This window comes from Tachypleus tridentatus, unplaced genomic scaffold (genome assembly GCF_004210375.1).
Source record: "Tachypleus tridentatus isolate NWPU-2018 unplaced genomic scaffold, ASM421037v1 Hic_cluster_2, whole genome shotgun sequence".
NCBI classification, from domain to species: domain Eukaryota; kingdom Metazoa; phylum Arthropoda; class Merostomata; order Xiphosura; family Limulidae; genus Tachypleus; species Tachypleus tridentatus.
The window spans coordinates 9,013,655-9,031,319 of NW_027467782.1; the positions used below are offsets into that span (position 1 = coordinate 9,013,655).

At 33.0% G+C, this 17,665-nt stretch overlaps 1 protein-coding gene across 1 annotated transcript; it reads left to right on the forward strand.

Annotated features, from left to right (window-relative positions):
• The first annotated feature begins 1,838 nt into the window (after positions 1-1,838).
• On the forward strand, positions 1,839-9,128 carry LOC143242779 (serine/threonine-protein kinase atr-like). Its single transcript, XM_076486264.1, has 4 exons — positions 1,839-1,953; positions 4,388-4,563; positions 8,569-8,764; positions 8,946-9,128. The coding sequence occupies exons 2-4, from the start codon at positions 4,397-4,399 to the stop codon at positions 9,111-9,113; spliced, it is 531 nt and encodes a 176-aa protein (XP_076342379.1). The 5' UTR covers positions 1,839-1,953; positions 4,388-4,396; the 3' UTR covers positions 9,114-9,128.
• The last annotated feature ends 8,537 nt before the right edge of the window (positions 9,129-17,665 follow it).

Consider the following 17,665-nt stretch of genomic DNA (forward strand, 5'->3'; position numbering starts at 1 on the left):
CACTCAGCTATCCAGTTGGGTTTGGTGTGGTCTTTCTTCTTGATTAATGTTGGTTCAGTACATTGTTCATTGTCACTTCATAATTGTGGATGCAGAGTAGTCCCATTCTGTGTTTTTAGTTCATCACAGTTTGTTCCATATCTTTCCAGTAATTCCAGGGACAAATGGAATTTATGCTGCCCACTTGGCTAGGGAGAGAGGATGAGTGTCTGTAATTTCAGGTTGGATAAGTTCTGTTTCCTCAGGTTAAATATTGCATGCAGTGTCATGTTATTCCAAATCTGTGGTTTTGCTTTTGGACTTCTTCAGTTTGAGGAAAGGGCTTGTCCACATTGGTGTTATTTATTTACTTCTTATGATTCCAGATGCATCACTCTGTAGCTATGGGTTTGGATCCATCCTGTCTCACACACACATATATATATTATGATCCAAATGCCCTATCCACCAACATGGGATTTAGGAACCATGATCCTGTGATTCCAACCCTGAACAGTGATACCTTGGATATGTGGTTGGGGCTTGGCCAGTGATTATAACATATCATTTCAAGTTCCACATCCACTGCACAGTTTAGTTTCTGAGTGTGTAACATGCCTGTTGTGGCTGTGGTGCAGTTCCTCACTATGTTGTTAGTATTATATATTTCTTTAGTATGTCCACAGTCTATGCAGACATTCATGTCTAAGGGAGGGACTGTGGATTGGGTCTGTCTCGAAAAAATGTCAGTATTGTGCAGAGGTGTTTATGAACACTATCAATATAAGATAGAGGGCACATTGATGTAGGTATTAACTTCAACTTACTTTTACTTGTGAACAAATTCAACACTGTAGGTTTTAGATTACATGAAAGTTAACAATTTCCAAATGAGTGTTGCTCTCTTGAATTGTAAGATTTATAGTTTAAAGTGAGTTTGATTTGTTTTGAGTATTTAATGTTATGTGGTTTGGGTTAAAATAATGAACAGTAAGTTTTCTATGAAAAATCTTACATTTTAAAATATTATCATATATTTCTGATGTACTAGCTTTCTATATATTTTTTTCCCTACTGATTGAAAAGTTATATCTGACTTTTAAACTATAACACCTCAAATTGAATGATCATGTGTCACTTTTCTTAACATAATATTAAATTGTACTTGTGATAATATAGTCTTAGATCACTGTATTAAATGATCCTGTTTCCATTCAACTGTGCCTAATGTTGAACTGTACTTGTGATAGTGTGAACTAAGATCTCTGTATAGAATAATCCTGTTATTCAACTAAGTCTTTTCTTGAACTGTACTTGGGATAAACTAGTCTTTGATCTATCTGTATAATATTTTGTTATTACTCATCTAGGCCTAATATTGTATTTTATTCGTGATAATGTAGATTTGTAACCACTGTACTGAATGACCCTGTTACATCTTACTGTGGTCTAGTATTAAAGAAAAATGGAGAATAAAAATTTATACCACAAAAAATGATAAATAGCCTGAACACCCTTCCTCTGGTGATATTAAAATTAAATGAAACAGAAGGGTTGATAATACAGTGTTATCAAGTAAAGAATCTTCAAAACGGATGTTGTACAAGATATTTGTAGAAACATACATGTGAATCAGTAGTAAATCAATATTATTTTAAAACTATGTCAAAATTGATATGTATATAAAAATTGAGGTTTTAAATGTTTTTTAAGTTTTCAGTAGATATTGATATCAGTTAAATAGGATGATACACCAAAAGTTATATGATATGCAAACTTGTCATGTTTCTAAAATTTTAATAGCCAGCTAGTACTCTGGTTACCTGTATGCTTATTTTGTGACTTGTTATACAGAATGAACAGGAACAAGCTATCAATATTCTTCAGAAAGGAATTCAGGAACATTTTCCAGATGTTTCTCAGTTCAAGAATAACCCAGCTCAAAAACAGAAAGAAACTGCTGCTTGTGCCAAGGTAATAATGGATGCTACTTATACAGAAGTTTTAACACTTATGTTACATTACTTAAGTACTTTTTGCTGATGATAATGTAGAAAATATTAAACATGTAGAACAGAGGTATACAACATGTGGCCTGCAGGTCAGATTTGGTTCACCAACTCACCATACAGCTCATGACATGAAATTATAGTGCTTAAATTTGATAGTTTTTGTTTTTTATCTGATGAATTATTTTTCATCTGTTATTAAATTTAAGAGTTTCTATATCACAATTTAATAGAAATTTGATTAGTTTTATAGTTGGTAGAAAATATAAAGGACTCTTTTTGGTTTATTTTATAGAAAGAAATGTTATGGCCTGCCAACTCTCACACTTTCAATTGGCCCCAACCAAATAGAGTCAACATTTTATAGGCTGTAGGTTGGCCTGAATTTAAAATGTGATTGATTGTTTATCTATTTTAATATTGTGTGTTATTCTTTAATGTATAAGATACAAAGTTTAAGTGTCTTACATTCAGAAGTTTATTAAACTACTTTGTGTTTGTGTTATACTAATTAGAATCGCATAGCTAATAATGCATATTTTAATAGTGTATAAGTTTTAAATTCTACAATATTTAAAATCATGTATTTCTTCTGTTCAGACACCTTTTCTTCTAGCATGTCATCTTTCATATTTTATCAACCACTATTCAGAAAAGTAAAAAATTCAAAGTAAATTTCTCTCTATAAACTCATCATGACTCAGACAAACCAGATTTTTTTATAGCCTTCAATTCTGTTTGGTTACAGAGCTATCAAAGAGAAAATCAGACCCTTCCTGTCACATCATGCCTTTCATAATTCATCAGTTGTTCTCTCTATGCTTAATGATATGTTACCTATGATCAATAGAAAGTCAAGGTATTTATGTATCAAATGGCATATTGTACAATGTTCTGAAATGTTGATGTCACTCGGAGTACAAACGTCGTTCTTACAAGAAAGTTAACAACTACGTTGAATGAATTTGTAACGACTTTTGTCACATAGCCGGAAAGCCAGGGAAAATTTTGAGAAATCTATATTGTTTGGTGCATTATTTAATTAAATACAAATTATTAAATGCATTACTATTAGGAGTCTAGCATAATTAGGATGAAGTCTCTTTAATAGTCAATAGCAAGAAAAAATGAAAATGGTTAAGCATTTTATTTTTCATGTATATTTTATGTATATTTATAAAAGTAACTAAAGTGTAAAAATAAGTATCCTTTTAGTGTAGTTTAGTTCAGACAAAATAAGTAATATTTTTTTCATGAGCAAGCAACTCACAAGTAATGTAATTCATTAATGTAATGTGAGCTGCATGTTTCCCAGGTGATTAACATCTCATAATGGTGGGATAGTGGTTTAGTTATAAATCATTCTGCTATGAGCTTAAAACTACTTGGGATAAAAGAATGTAGGTTTATGTTACAATTTAAGTCATTCTAGAAAGAAAAGATGGGTACTTTTTTGGTTGTTTTTTTCTGGTGCTTACAAGGTATCTAAAATTGACTGATTTTATTTTGAGATAAGGTAAAGAATATAACATGAACTATAAACTTTTACTGGAACAAAAATTGTTTGAAATGTATTATTTACGAGATTATAGGGACTACACAAAGGAAATTTGAGATTCTTGAGGTGACAAAAAGTATTTTTTTTTATTTTAATATGAAAATTACTTTGCTTGTGGACTATTCAAAGTAAATGCTCAATAAATTCGTGAAAAAATCTCCATTCTATTTTTTTAATTCTTCACTAAAGATATGATATTTGTATGTGAATGACTTGGAATGTTAACTGAAAGTATGCCAAATTTTGTGAGGACAGATACACTGTATTGAAAGTTAGAAGTATTAAATATAAAAAGAGTAGAAGTGAGTGCAAAGAGGTCTTGTGGTCAGTCAAGTCAACCAAGCCCATGTTGAGAGAGTTAACAATGGTATTTCTTTTTTGGGTATTTTAACAAAAGCAAAAATACATAATAAGTGCTTCATTTTTAACTTTTCTAATGGTAAGTTATGATTTAAGAAAGCTGAAGTTTTCCATTCTCATTTCAAAATATCTAATATTTTTGTGAAATATATACTGCCTTTGTTACACTGTTAAATTCTCCAGAGTTTTAATAGTTTATTCAACTGTAAAATTTGAAGCTTCAGTCTGATCAAATAATGTAAAATATTATTCCATCACCCTAAACTATTGGTATCTTCTCCTTCCATCTGGGTTATTAGTGTGTAGATATAAAATCATAATGTAGATTGGGTGTTTTGAATAAATTCAAATCTGAATACTGTGGTAGTTCCATCTCTGTATAAATTTTGCTTAGGACCACATGAATAATATAGAGCATATGAAATAATTTAAGATAATTAAGTTCATTTATCGTAATACCACTTTCTGTTATCTTTATTAGGCAACATTAATGCTTGCCAAATATAGTGAAGAATCGGCTGTCTTGGAGAGTAATGCCCTTATTCTAATGTACCGAGATGTGGTTGCCATTCAGCCTGAATGGGAAGAAGGTCACTTCCATTTAGCCAAGTATTATGACCGAGTTATGACTACATTAGAGAAATCAGAAAAGAAAAGGTGTGTGTGCCTAGGTTGTTTATTTCACAAAATATTTTATTGCTAAATTTCTTACACAGTATAAGTATATGTTTTTTCACACTCAGAATTTTTTCTTCATCAAACAAATTCATCATTATATCATATACATCTATGCTGAATGACTTGGCTTGACAATTTCAGGGTTATGTTGCATTTTACAAACACTGTTGAATTAACATCTTCTGATAAATTTTACTATTTTTCCTTTAAATCTAATTTGTCTTTATATTTTTTATGTTTAACATTTTCTATACAAGCACCCTTTTCTGCACTTTGCAACCCTTTTACAGAATATCATGATAGTAGTATCAACATCTTCAAATAAAGATGGTCACAAATAAAGATAATAAATCAAATGTTAAAAAACATGTAATATTATGTCAGTTTGAGTTCTTAATTTTATACAGTATGAAAATTGTGATGTCTACTCCCTAAGTCTCCTCTCTAATTAATTTACTATCCCTTCCAGGAATAAGGAACTGATGTAAATTACTTATTATAATATTGTTACTACTCAGGCAAAGCATAATTTTTGTAGTGATTAACCCCATCGAGGCAAATTTCCCTATGGATTGGAGGCAGAGGGCATGTTATCATGTTTGTAGAGTTATATTCAAAATATTATTGAACTACTATTTTATAAATTCATGTCAGTAAATTTGGCATAAAACTATACATTATTTAATTTCTTAATTTGAAAATAAATATCAAAATAAGATTGCTAAATATCAGTTTTTTTTGTCATGTGATGTGTTTGGTCATATTACATTTTATAAAGCTCACAATACAACATCTCTAGTTTCTTATGAGTTACAAACTCAAATTATTAATATTGCAAGCTGGAATATAAAATAAGAACCTCTTATATTTTCTGTGTCCTGAGATATCATTCTGTTCAATGAATCCACCATAATTGCTCTGTCTCCTTTTCCATTTTTTGAAACCATATTTTTACACATAACCCACTGCACTTCATGAGGTATACATAGCAAATCAAAAGCTCAGACTTCTCCTTCACATTCTTTTCTCAGCCTTTGCAAGGCTTAAGTACTAAAGAACCACCTTTTTAAATATAGACAAAATGGAGATTGGATGTATTTTTTAGACCCAAATGCTGCTTAGTTGGTAGCCTTGATACATTGCAGTGAAATTCTATGGCATTTACATAATAATTTATATATTTTTTGTCATTTCAAAATGCATATATAAAATTTAAAAGATTATTTTGTTTTATATTTTTCTCGTGTTAAATTTAACAATGTTTACAGTTTATGCCAAGCAAGTATAAACCTTAACATTTGTAGGTAGCAAAGATAATTATTTTCTATATTTGTTCACATAGTTTTCTGTTTTATGAATAATGACTGAAATTTAAAATTAATTTGAAAATAGTAATAATATACATACATACATAATGTAACTGAAATGTGATTATATTTTACAAAACACCACCTTAACTACCTAGGTTAGTCTTTTACCAAACATGCTTGACCTTTCAGCTGTGGAGGCGTTATAATGGTTCAGTCTATCCAACTGTACGTTGGTAAAAGAGTAGTTCAAGAGTTGGCATTGGGTGGTGATGACTAGCAACCTTCCCTCTAGTCTTAAATTAGGGACAACTAGCGCAGGTAGCCCTCGAGTAGCTTTATGCAAAATTCAAAAACAAAGCAACAATTTACAGTAGGAAAATAATTAAATGTATAAAACTATTACCTTTAAAATTATGCAAGAGTGTACACGTTATCTTATATACTTATAGATAACTCAAATTGTAAAAATATTATGCTAAAAATATTTTAAAATTGTTTTACAAACTGCAAAAGTTTATGACTGTATATATACATATATGGCCCGACATGGCCAAGCGTGTTAAGGTGTTCGACTGAACTGAGGGTCACGGGTACGAATCCCGGTCACACCAAACACGCTCGCCCACCCTGCCATGGGGGCTTTATAATGTTACAGTCAATCACACTATTCGTTGGTAAAGGAGTAGCAGTCTCCATATAAGGCAAACACCGAGGTGGATATTCAGGTCTCAGAGGAAATAACATAAATGTAGAACCTTCCAGGAGTACAAGAGAAGCAAAATAACAAAATAATGTACTTTTAAGTCTATCCACCTCACAAAACATATTTTGTTGTGTTACTTTTCACGTAATGTTTCTGATACAAAGAAACGAAGACAACATGTAGTATTCAGTATTCAGTTTCCTTTATTGAGTCATTTGTACTTCGTGGATTATTTCTGAATTTGAAGTTTCTCACTCCACCTTATCACCAGACAGAAGAAATATTTTCTAATACCTGTAATTACTTTGAGAGTCCCCGTCACATTAACATTAAACATGCTCGCCCTTTTAACCGTGGGAAGGTTATAATGTGATGGTCAATCCCATTATTCGTTGGTAAAATATTAGCCCAAAAGTTGGCGCTGGGTGGTGATGACTAGCTGCCTTCCCTCGAGTCTTAAACTGCTAAATTAGGAATGTCTAGCGCAGATAGCCCTCGAGCAGTTTTGCACGAAATTCAAAACAAACAAACAAATATATACATATATAAAGTATAATCAGTACATGTGTATTTTTATCAAAACACTAGGTGCACTATTTGTAAAAAACTAAAACAGTTGTACTTTTTAAAGACCACTGTTGGATATACTAACATGAGCTGCTCATGTGTCACGTGATTGCAACTTTTGTGGCATTACTGTTATTCAGACACAGCTGAAAGCTCAATAAAAGATAATAAATGTAAATAGATGAATAATGTTAAGTTTAAATTATGCTTTGTTCATTCTAAAATTACTGTAATATGTTAATAGGAAACTTCAAATGTTTATTTTAAGTACAGGATGTTTGGAAAGTCGCTGTGCAGTTTTATAATCATGTACATGTTTTGACTGTTTTCTTTGGCTGTGATATGTAATTAAGCAATACAGGGTTTTATATATAAGTAGAAGACAAGGAAAATAAGGGATTAATGTCGAGAAAAATTACACCAGTGACAAGTTTATATAAACTATGTCAAGTGTGTGAGTGGTGAATAAACTTAGCTGAATATGTCTAATGTTACTGGGACCATTATCTCAGTTTAGTGAAAGTACATTTGCTTTGATGACTTCTGTTGTTTATTAACATGCCTTTCCTTTCCAGTTTTGGGTTTTGTTGGAAAACAGTTTTGTTTCCTAGTAAATAATAACAATTCTTCAGAAGGTATGCTCATGGGGTAGGTAATTTTATACACTAATGTCAGTTGCATGTTTGCCAAGTGACTTACTACTTATATGGCAAGATTATTCATTAGGTTTGTTTCAAAATAGCTTTAAGCTATTTAGGACAAACAAATTGTATTGTTATGTAACAATATGCAATCATTCTATAAGGAAAAGTATGATGTAGATTTATTGTCTAGTTATTTATGGTGTCTTCAGGTTGGTAAGCATTTGATACTAATTTAAAAGGTTTTAGAATTGTACAGATGAAGATTTGCAATTTTCAGATAAATAAAAGTATTTTTCATCTTAAGATTGAAATTACTTTTCACTCTTGGAAGTCAGCATTTTGACTTCATGTGTTCATGATGAAGTTTTCAGTAGAAATACTTAATTAAAAAGTCATTCTGTTAGATACAAAATAGTGGTAATATTTACTGATACTCTGCAAAACAGCATGAAGATATTCTTACATTATCAGAAGTTATAGTATGACTAATATAGTGGTTACCATGGTGGTTGCAAATGAGATGTATATGGAAAGAGTTGAAAACTAACATGGTTTCCACAATTTTATCCTTTGTAAAACTTTTTATAAACTCAGTTTGTTTTTGTTTCAACTTTTAAGTTTGAGACTCATTACAAAAAATATTTTGGCGAATAAATACTATCTTTTATCTCTAGTAAACCCCCTCATCTTCTTTTTTGTGGAAAGTAAAGAGATAAGAATGTTATTACAATGGTATATTTATTAGATGTCAATATTTCAGTGAAGTTATTGTCCACATGGTTCAGTGCTATGGGCGCTCTCTACAGTATGGATGCAGACATCTTTTTCACTCCATGCCGAGGATGCTGTCACTTTGGTTCGACTTAGGCACACAAGTTGTAGAGCACCAGAAGAGTAAGAAACCTCCTCAGAATCTGGAACAGTGGGAAAGGATGTTAAACGTTATGACAACCAAAGTAAATAAAATCTCTTCTGTTCTTACAATTCATTGTTGTTTTCTGTTTGGTAACAAAAAGTATTATTATTTTATTATTATGTAGAATTACAGGTAAGACAGTAACCATACCTTAAGATTTAATTTCTAGTATACCAGTTTCTATGGATTGTATTTTATTCACAGTTTTAATAATTTTTCAGGTCATTCCAAATTTTGTGGAAAAGCTTCCTCCATATCTATTTTATACAGCATTTTCTCAGCTAATCTCTCGCATATGCCACTCCCATCCTGGAATATCATTACAGCTTCAGGTATGTATAGAAATAGTAAGAAAGGAAGAAAATTGTATATATTTATTCCTAGAGTAGATTAATTTTTCATTCAGGTATATTTTAATCTTTATTATTTTGGCACAATTTATTAAGTAGATGATATGTTCATGGGTACTGAAGGTTAATCATACTTGATGAATTACATACGCTAATGGAGTTATGTGTTGCTACAGGTATAAGTGTTAATGATATGTTTAACAGATTTATATATTGAAGTTCACAGTTCCACACTATTTAATAATACAGTGCTGTCGTATTATAAGACTTGTAGGTGGAGGAACATATCATAGGCCTTTCATTTCATGTAATGAAATTATTAAATGATATAGTGCCAAAAAAAACATTAACATAAGGAAGGCAGTTTTTCACTTTTCATCAGTGAAGTATAGAAATTTTTGTGACTAAACAATTAGGACAACAACAGACTCAGAAACTACACCCTAAACAAATTGGAACAATGCTATCATCTGCAGAACAGGGATTTTGATTATCAAAAGAACCCCTAACCCAGATGATCACTGAAACAAATTTTATTGTACCACTAGCTAGATAATAAAGAAAGTTTGAGGTTGAACAAATCTCATTAGCCAAAAGTTTGCAAATTACCAACTAAATTTCAGAATCATATAATTTTTTTTGAAAAAAATGGGTAAATAAACTCGAGTCACACTAATTCCACCTGATCACATATGTATAAAGAGTTCATAAAAGTTTAGAAAGTTAATAAATTTCAAGCCAGAAGCCCTTATTCTGAAAAGTTCTTAAAAAGTAAGGGAAAAAAAATTGCCTTCCAGTATGGTACATTATACCCTCTCAAATGTTTTTTTCATATGCAACACGTCTTGAGCATTTACATACCTTATAATCAACTGATTCAAATGCATCTCCCTGTAAATCATCATGCAACATCCCTCTAGCAAACAAAAGTAGTGTGACACACACTCTAGACACATGTGACACTCCTATTGAATTTTGCCAAATTATCACTTCTCATTTGACAGTACTCATGTCAAGGTGTATTTTGTCATGCTTTTTAAATTTGTCCAATTTTATGATTTTTTTAATATTATTCTCAAGAGACTAGGTTGTGGTTGGTAGTTCACTTACCAGTGGTATGATCCTCATCTTATCCCTCCCCTTCCACCTGTGTTATCAAAAAAAAATAATAGATATGTAGTATCTAGCTACTTCCATTCTGTGTTTATTGGTATCTAATCTTACTAATGTGTTTACAAATTCAGAGGATATTTCTATGTTAATCAGCCATTGTATAAATAAACATCATTTCAGTTATAGTATAGTCAGTGAGGCACAGTATCACCCAAATGATATAAATCAAGAGGTGTGACCCAAATGTAAAGTGGGATTTTTCTTATGGACTTAATATAGTCCAGAATTTGTCAAATTCAGAAAAGTACAAGGAGAGGATGGTTTTACTTTTTTTATTAAAGTTTGTGGTACAATATTGGTTCTTATGGACTAATATTTAGGTGTTAAAACCAAAACTGAGTGAGTCCAAATGTAAATGGTTCAAAAAGTTGTTTGTTAACTCATAATTCTGGCTAAAAGGTGATTCTGTAAGTCATTTCCAACTGTTCTGTAACCACTTCTAGTTTTGTATCAATCGACAGGCCTATGTCTGGTTTTGGCAGATAAAATGATAAAATTTCTAATAGGTAGATTTGTAAAGTCTTGTATACTTTCTGCTGCTGACATATGTATTAAGTTAGTGAATATAAATATAATTAGCAAAAGAAATCACTGCCAACCTTTCTAAGTAAACTAATATATTCAAACTGACCACTATAGCTGAGCAGTTAGTGGTATTTTAATCAATTAATTAATTAGTACATTGTTCTAGAAATAAAATCAAATGGTGGTGGGTGCTAACAAACAGTTGCCTTCTCTCTGATCAGCAGTTCAAAACAGTAGCACTGAGAAATTGCCATAACAGAGACAGGGCCAACAAGTTTGGTGGAAGTATGAATCAAACTCCAGATGTTTGAAATGTGAAAACTGAACAAGCTTGAAGTAAAATAAAAAAAGACGACAACTTATGAAGCAGTAACTACCCATATTACAAATAGTTTGTCCTGCAGATTTGTACTTAGCAGTAAACAAACAAATATAACATTAGTTTTCTCAGTTGGATGTTTGATATTATAAAAATGGTAATAATTAAAGTTGTTTTGGATTTAATATTCAATTTCCCATAATTCAGCTCCACTGGTTTTAAAATAATATTCTTTTTTTTAGTTTGTTTGTATTTTTATCCATTATCATAAACAAAATAATAATTTGATCTAAATAAGGGTTTTTTCTTCTTCCTGATTTGTAAAACTTATTTGACAGAAAAAATGAATATTATTTACAATGAATATGCATTCTCATTCTTCCTGATTTTTTTAGTGAAGTGTACATCTTTTAGTCTCAAAACTATGGGATGTGGTTTTTTTTTATATGTTGCTTCTGGCTATTTTATTTCAATTTTCAGCAATAATCAGCTATCATGCTGATGTTCCACCTTCCTTAAATCTTGCCCCCAGTGGCTCAGCGGTATGTCTGTGGACTTACAACGCTAAAACCATGTTTCGATACCCATGGTGGGCAGAGCACAGATAGCTCATTGAGTAGCTTTGTGCTTAATTCAAAACAACAACCTTAAATCTTTGTGCCAGCAGTGAAATGGACATGAGATACAAGAAATTAAATTTGAAATTCATATTGCAATCTAACTCTTTGCATTTATTGAACATGTTATAGAAAATATATTCATAATTTGGGTCCTTGTTGTACTCTAACAATTTGTTAATAACCCTTTCTGTACAAATTGTGAAAATTGCCACATGTAGCGTAAAATGATTTTTACCCACCTACCAATAAAATAATTAATTTTTATACACTTTGTTTTTATGAGTGTATTACTTATATAATATGTTCTTGAAAATATGCGAGTATATTAGTATATAACTTTATTGAATTATAATACTTACGTAAATGGAAGAATCCTATTTATTATGCCATATTTCAAAGTGTCTGTACTGCATTGACCTGGTTTTCAGAGCATTCATTACAACACTTTCTTGTTTCCTTCCATTTTGGATATCACACTCTGCATCACTTTTTTTGGATGCATATTTCAACCACCAGGCAAGGGTGGAATAGAAACTAAAGCATGGACAGTTTTTTCCAGGCTATTGCTTGCAACCTACATGAGGATTGATAGCAACAAATTTCTTTTTAGTGGCAATTCCATCTGAATTATGCATTTCCACCAGTTGCTGTGTGACCATTACGACATACCTCTTGAAAGTAAATTTTTTTTGCAGTATTTTTGTAAACATGAAAACTATTTAGCAGCATACATGTCAGCAAGTGTAGGTCTAGCTTCTTAAACCATGCATGGGGTTTATGACTTGGCTCATAAAGCTTCAGCAACTGTTCTGCTTTATCAACTGCTCCCATGTTTTCATTAAACTTTTCTATATAGCATAGTTTTTTTGTAAAATTGTCTGGTCCCCCCCAAAGTAAGTTTTATCCTTTTCAACAAAATTAGCTGAATATTTTGTGGTTATCACATATACTGCTCTTCTGTCTTCCCATTTTACTATCAGAGCGTTGTCATTACTGAACAAAAGCTGTGTCATGACTCTCCAGATGCTCATTAGCGAGCTCTTTTGGGATTTCTCTATTAGTGTGAATAGTAGTCATCCTCATTATATTTTGAGTTTTCAAAAATGTGCCAATCAAGTACTTGTATACCAGTTGACTACAGTTACATGACACCCTTGTTCAAGAACAGATTCTAATAAATGGACAGTTATTTATTTTTCACTAGATGTAAGCTTATTTACTCCTTCAACATCAAGTAAAGAATATTGATTGTTGGGTATTCTCTGTAGTATGCCCTTAAGCTGTATTCACACCAATTGTTTTCACTGTTGCACATGACAAATAATTTGATGCCTTGTACATTTAGTTTTTATGAATTGGCGAAAGCCTAGTCATCCTTTCCATAGAACTAATGCTTCATCAATTAAAATATGTTCTCCTACATCCACATTTTTCATCAAAAATTTTCTGAAAAGCTCACCAATAGCATCCAAGCTTGTATAAGTTACATTTTTTGACATCATTTATTTTAGTAAAGCATAAAAATTTTACAAATGACATGCACGTCTCTACTTGTTATGGCAGCCCAGAAAAAAATGAATACCTGTTTCATAGGGCATTCTTGCCCAATACTGGTTCATATTGTTATATTTACATATTCTAGTTTAAAAATGAAGAGTAAGAATTGTAAATATATCAATTTAAACGACATCTTTACACTGGATGCCATTTACAAACAGTGATAGTACGACCCAAGGAAACACGGATGGCAACGCCTTGAAGGGTGTGTAGAGTAGCATATGTCAGGCAACTATGATGTGACGTCTTTAAGTGACTGAACCTCTGACACTGGAAACATCGGAGAGGGTTTGGAATGTACGGCCATTCCCTGCAATTTAGATAACCTGCCTTGATGGTGACAGGTGCAGGTGGTGATGTAAATGTCAGAATGAGGATATTGTTCGGTATTGTAACTCCATCTTTGTGAGTGGAGATACGCCTCACTGCAGAAACTCGAGTTGAGAACCCAGCTAAAATCTCTGACTCGGGATGTTCTTCAAATCCCTCTCAACAATAACTGTTGGATGTTTCCACTGACATGTCTCCAGATCAAAGCTTCTTTTCTGACTTTGGAGAGCTAGCAAGTCCCTACAGTCCCTTCTGAATAAAAAAGGAGGACATTTGCCCTCAAGGTTTCTCTGAAAGAGAATGTAGGATAATAAAATGAGGTACAACTGGTGGTACAGATGTTGAACATTGCTGATCAGAATCTTCAAGACGTGATTGTTTTCCTATTGACTGTTTTTTCACTATTTTATTTAAATGTTTGTTTGGAGGATCCATAAGAGAAAAGAAACTTTTGGTGCCCTCTGATCCCACCCACCATAGAGCCCTATAAGGAGATGCACTACAATGTCAAGCAAGGACACTGCAGCAACGACAGGGTTTTGTGAGCACTACACCCAAACACCTGCATCAGACACAAAGTCCACAACACCTGTTAAGAACTTTCAACACTGGTACCTGGTTGACCATAGCCCAAGTGGACCAGCTGATTGATCCAAGGGGGGCCACCCCAAGGCTCCTGTCTATAGGAATTCAAGGTCAAAGTGGTGTGTTATGGTTGGACCCCAACCAACAGGATCCTATCCTCCCCTGGTAAACACGTGGGTGGATGTTTAGATCCCAGAAGAGGTAATCTGAAAGAACAGAACCTTCCTGGGAGTTCCCTTCACCACGTACAGGAGTCCACACTGAGGGGTGAGAATAAGAAGTGCAGTAAAAATTAAAATAAAGAAATAAAGTTGTTGTATGGAATAAAATACAGAATGTGAAATATCAATTTTTCAAATCAATTATATACGAGTGTGCGTGTATAACAAATATTTAAAGAAACACATTAGGGATGCTGCAAACACGAAAATTGTGACCATAGTGATGACTACCAGAGCACAAAACTTTAATGATACAAAGAATTATCACAGAGAATATTAGGTAGGAAAGTAAATAACGTTTTTATGCAAAAAGTTATCATTCGGTTTGAGGAAAAGAACTTGCAAATTTATGCCTTTTTCTATGTCAATATTTTAATATTTGAAGCAATCCAAAGTTGACTATGTGAGAAATGGCTCAACAGCTCCATGTAACAATCATTACCTACATCTACGAAATTGGAAAAGTTTCAAAACTTGGACACTAGGTTTCGGATAATTAACATGTTGAGAGAGTCACTATTTGTTAATCTTTGACAACAAGAAATGCTCATGAACCAATTCTGGAAAGAATTGTTAGTGGCAACGAAGTGTTTTTTTTTTTTTTTTTTGTTATGAGCATACTCAACGTAAGAGACAATTGTTGAATCTCTGTTACACACCTGTACCAACACCGAAGAATGGCTGATATCCAAAAAAAAAGTTTTGCCTTGTGTTTGGTGAGATCTGGGAAGTGCAGTTTATCACAAAATTTTTGATCCAAATCACAGCTGAAAGATATTGTCATCAGTTGGAGTGCTAACACCAAGCACTGGTAAGGAAAAGAACTGCATTAATCAATATAGAAGACTAATGTTTTTTCACGACTTAAGATTGTGTTTTGAATCCTACACACTTCATAAATGACCCAAGAAAAACTTCAGGCCTTAAAATGGGAAGTTGTGCCTCATCGATCCTATTCACTAGATACTGCTCCATCTGATTATCATGTTTTAAGATCCTCACAGCATTACTAAGATGAAGAAAGGTTTGTAAAAATGAGGAACTCAAAACTGACTTAAGATTGTTTTTATAATCCAAATTCAAGGAATTTTGTTCACGTGGAATCCATAACTTACTTAAAATATGGAATAATGGCATATAAAATAAAGTCAAATACAGTGGTATCTTCTTGAATGACTCCATTCCTGAACTATTTGGTTTTCAAACATATTGTTTGAGAAAAAATGTCTCGGTTGTCGAACATAAACTCGGTTCCCGAACAAAGTTGTTTAGCCTGAACCCTGAAATAGCCCGACTGATGAGCTGAACGACCTTTCGACCATTTTCGCCCATGCCAAGTTTGCCCAAAACATTTTGCTCACACATGTCGCTCAGTCCACACCCCCACTAAAATCTGTTGTGAACGTTTTTTGTTTTTTTTAAAATATTCTGATTAAATAAGTCATCATGAAGTCAAAGAAGGATAATGAAAGCGGCAAACCAAAAGAAACGTTGTAAGAGCCACAATAAAGGAGAAAAAGATCTTGTAACGAAGTAAGAGAGTGGTGTTCGCTTGTCTGACCTTGCTGCACAGTTTGAATGGCAAAGTCTACAGTCTGCACCATACTGAAAAATAAAGGAGGTGATGTTGCAAAAGGAGTGACAGTGCTTACGAAACAAAGATCACAAACAATGGAAGAGGTGTAAAAGTGTTGTTGATTTGGGTAAACGAAAACAGTTAACTGGTGATAGCATTTTGAGACCATCATTTGTGAGAAAGCAAAGCAGTTTTATGCTGACCTCCTGAAAATACTTCTGGAACGAGTGCTGATCCAAGTGATGTCTTTAAGGCTAGTAGGAGTGTTTTGAAAAATATTGGAAGAGAAGTGACATATATAGCTTCGTGAGACATGGGAGGGTGCTCATTCTAACAAAGATGCTGCTGATAAATTTGTCAGGGAATTTAAGGACTATGTAGAAGCTGAGGGTTTTATTCCCGAACAAGTGTTCAACTGTGATGAGACAGGCCTTTTTTGTAAGAAAATGCCAAAGACAACCTACGACACCAAGGAGGAGAAGTCACTGCTAGGGCACAAGCCAATGAAGGACAGGCTAACTCTCTTGTCATGTAATAATGCAAGTGGGGTCTTAAAACTTAAGCCTTTGCTTGTTTACCATTCTGAGAACCCAGTTGTTGTTTTTTAAAATAATTTTCTGAAAAGAAAATTAAATGTCATGTGGAGGGCTAATAGTAAAGTATGACACAGAGTTAACCCTCAGAGAGTTCTGGAAAAATCACTTTAATAATCTCCATTGCTTGAGGATCATAGACAAAGCCTGGAAGGAAGTGTCTTTGAGGACCATGAACTCAACCTGGAAGAAATTGCAACCAGATTCAGTTGCAGATAGAGATTTTGAAGACTTTGAGTCTGAGCCTATTGTCGAGGATATTGTCTCACTAGGCAAGTGTATGGGCTTGAATGTGAGTGGTGATGATGTGTAGGAGTTGGTGGAAGACCACAACACTGAGCTCACCATGGAAGAACTCCAAGACCTTCAGAAGGAGCAGCAACAGAAGGCAACACTGAGGAAGTGTCTTCAGATGAGGAGGAGGGAAGGGAGGGTGTTCCTAGTTCATTAATCAAGGAAAGTGTGGAAAATAGGAGAGTTGCAAAGTTTTGTGGAAAAATTTCACCCTGACAAAGCTGTAGCAAACTGCAGCATAAACCTTTTCAATGACAATGCCATGTCTTACTTCTGAAACATTTTAAAATGCAGGCAAAAACAAATCTTATTAGACAAGTTTTTAGTGAGAAATAGGTCCAGTGAGTCTCAAGCGTGTTGTAGTGGTGCAAAGGGAGAGAAAGAGAAAAAACCCAGAAGGAAAGTCACCTGACGTTTTATGGAAGGTGACTCCTTCCAATAATCTTATAACCTTTCATAAGATCACTTCTTACTCTTCTTTACTCAGCATTTCCCTGCATGCAACCTAAAATCTTGTTTTCCTTATGATTAACTAACATATATTGTCTAGAAGACCTTAGGAACACTAACAATTATGCCTCAATCTTACTTACTTGATTTTTACAATGTCTTAAATGCAATATGAGGTCCAGAAATTTATTAACTTCACTTTATTTTAGTTCTTTTATCCTCTGTTCTCTTACACTCCTAGGTATGTTTTAGTATTGTATATAGAATCCAGGTTAACTGGGTAACAACTAAAATATTCCTGGTTGACCAAGTATGATAATGACTGAAAATGTCTGATGACCATTGCTG

Coding starts and splice junctions, on each gene's coding strand:
- LOC143242779 (XM_076486264.1), top strand. CDS start 4,397: ATGCTTGCCAAATATAGTGAAGAATCGGCTGTCTTGGAGAGTAATGCC. Junction 4,564..8,568: donor GAGAAATCAGAAAAGAAAAG/GTGTGTGTGCCT, acceptor TCAATATTTCAG/TGAAGTTATTGTCCACATGG. Junction 8,765..8,945: donor TAAACGTTATGACAACCAAA/GTAAATAAAATC, acceptor ATAATTTTTCAG/GTCATTCCAAATTTTGTGGA.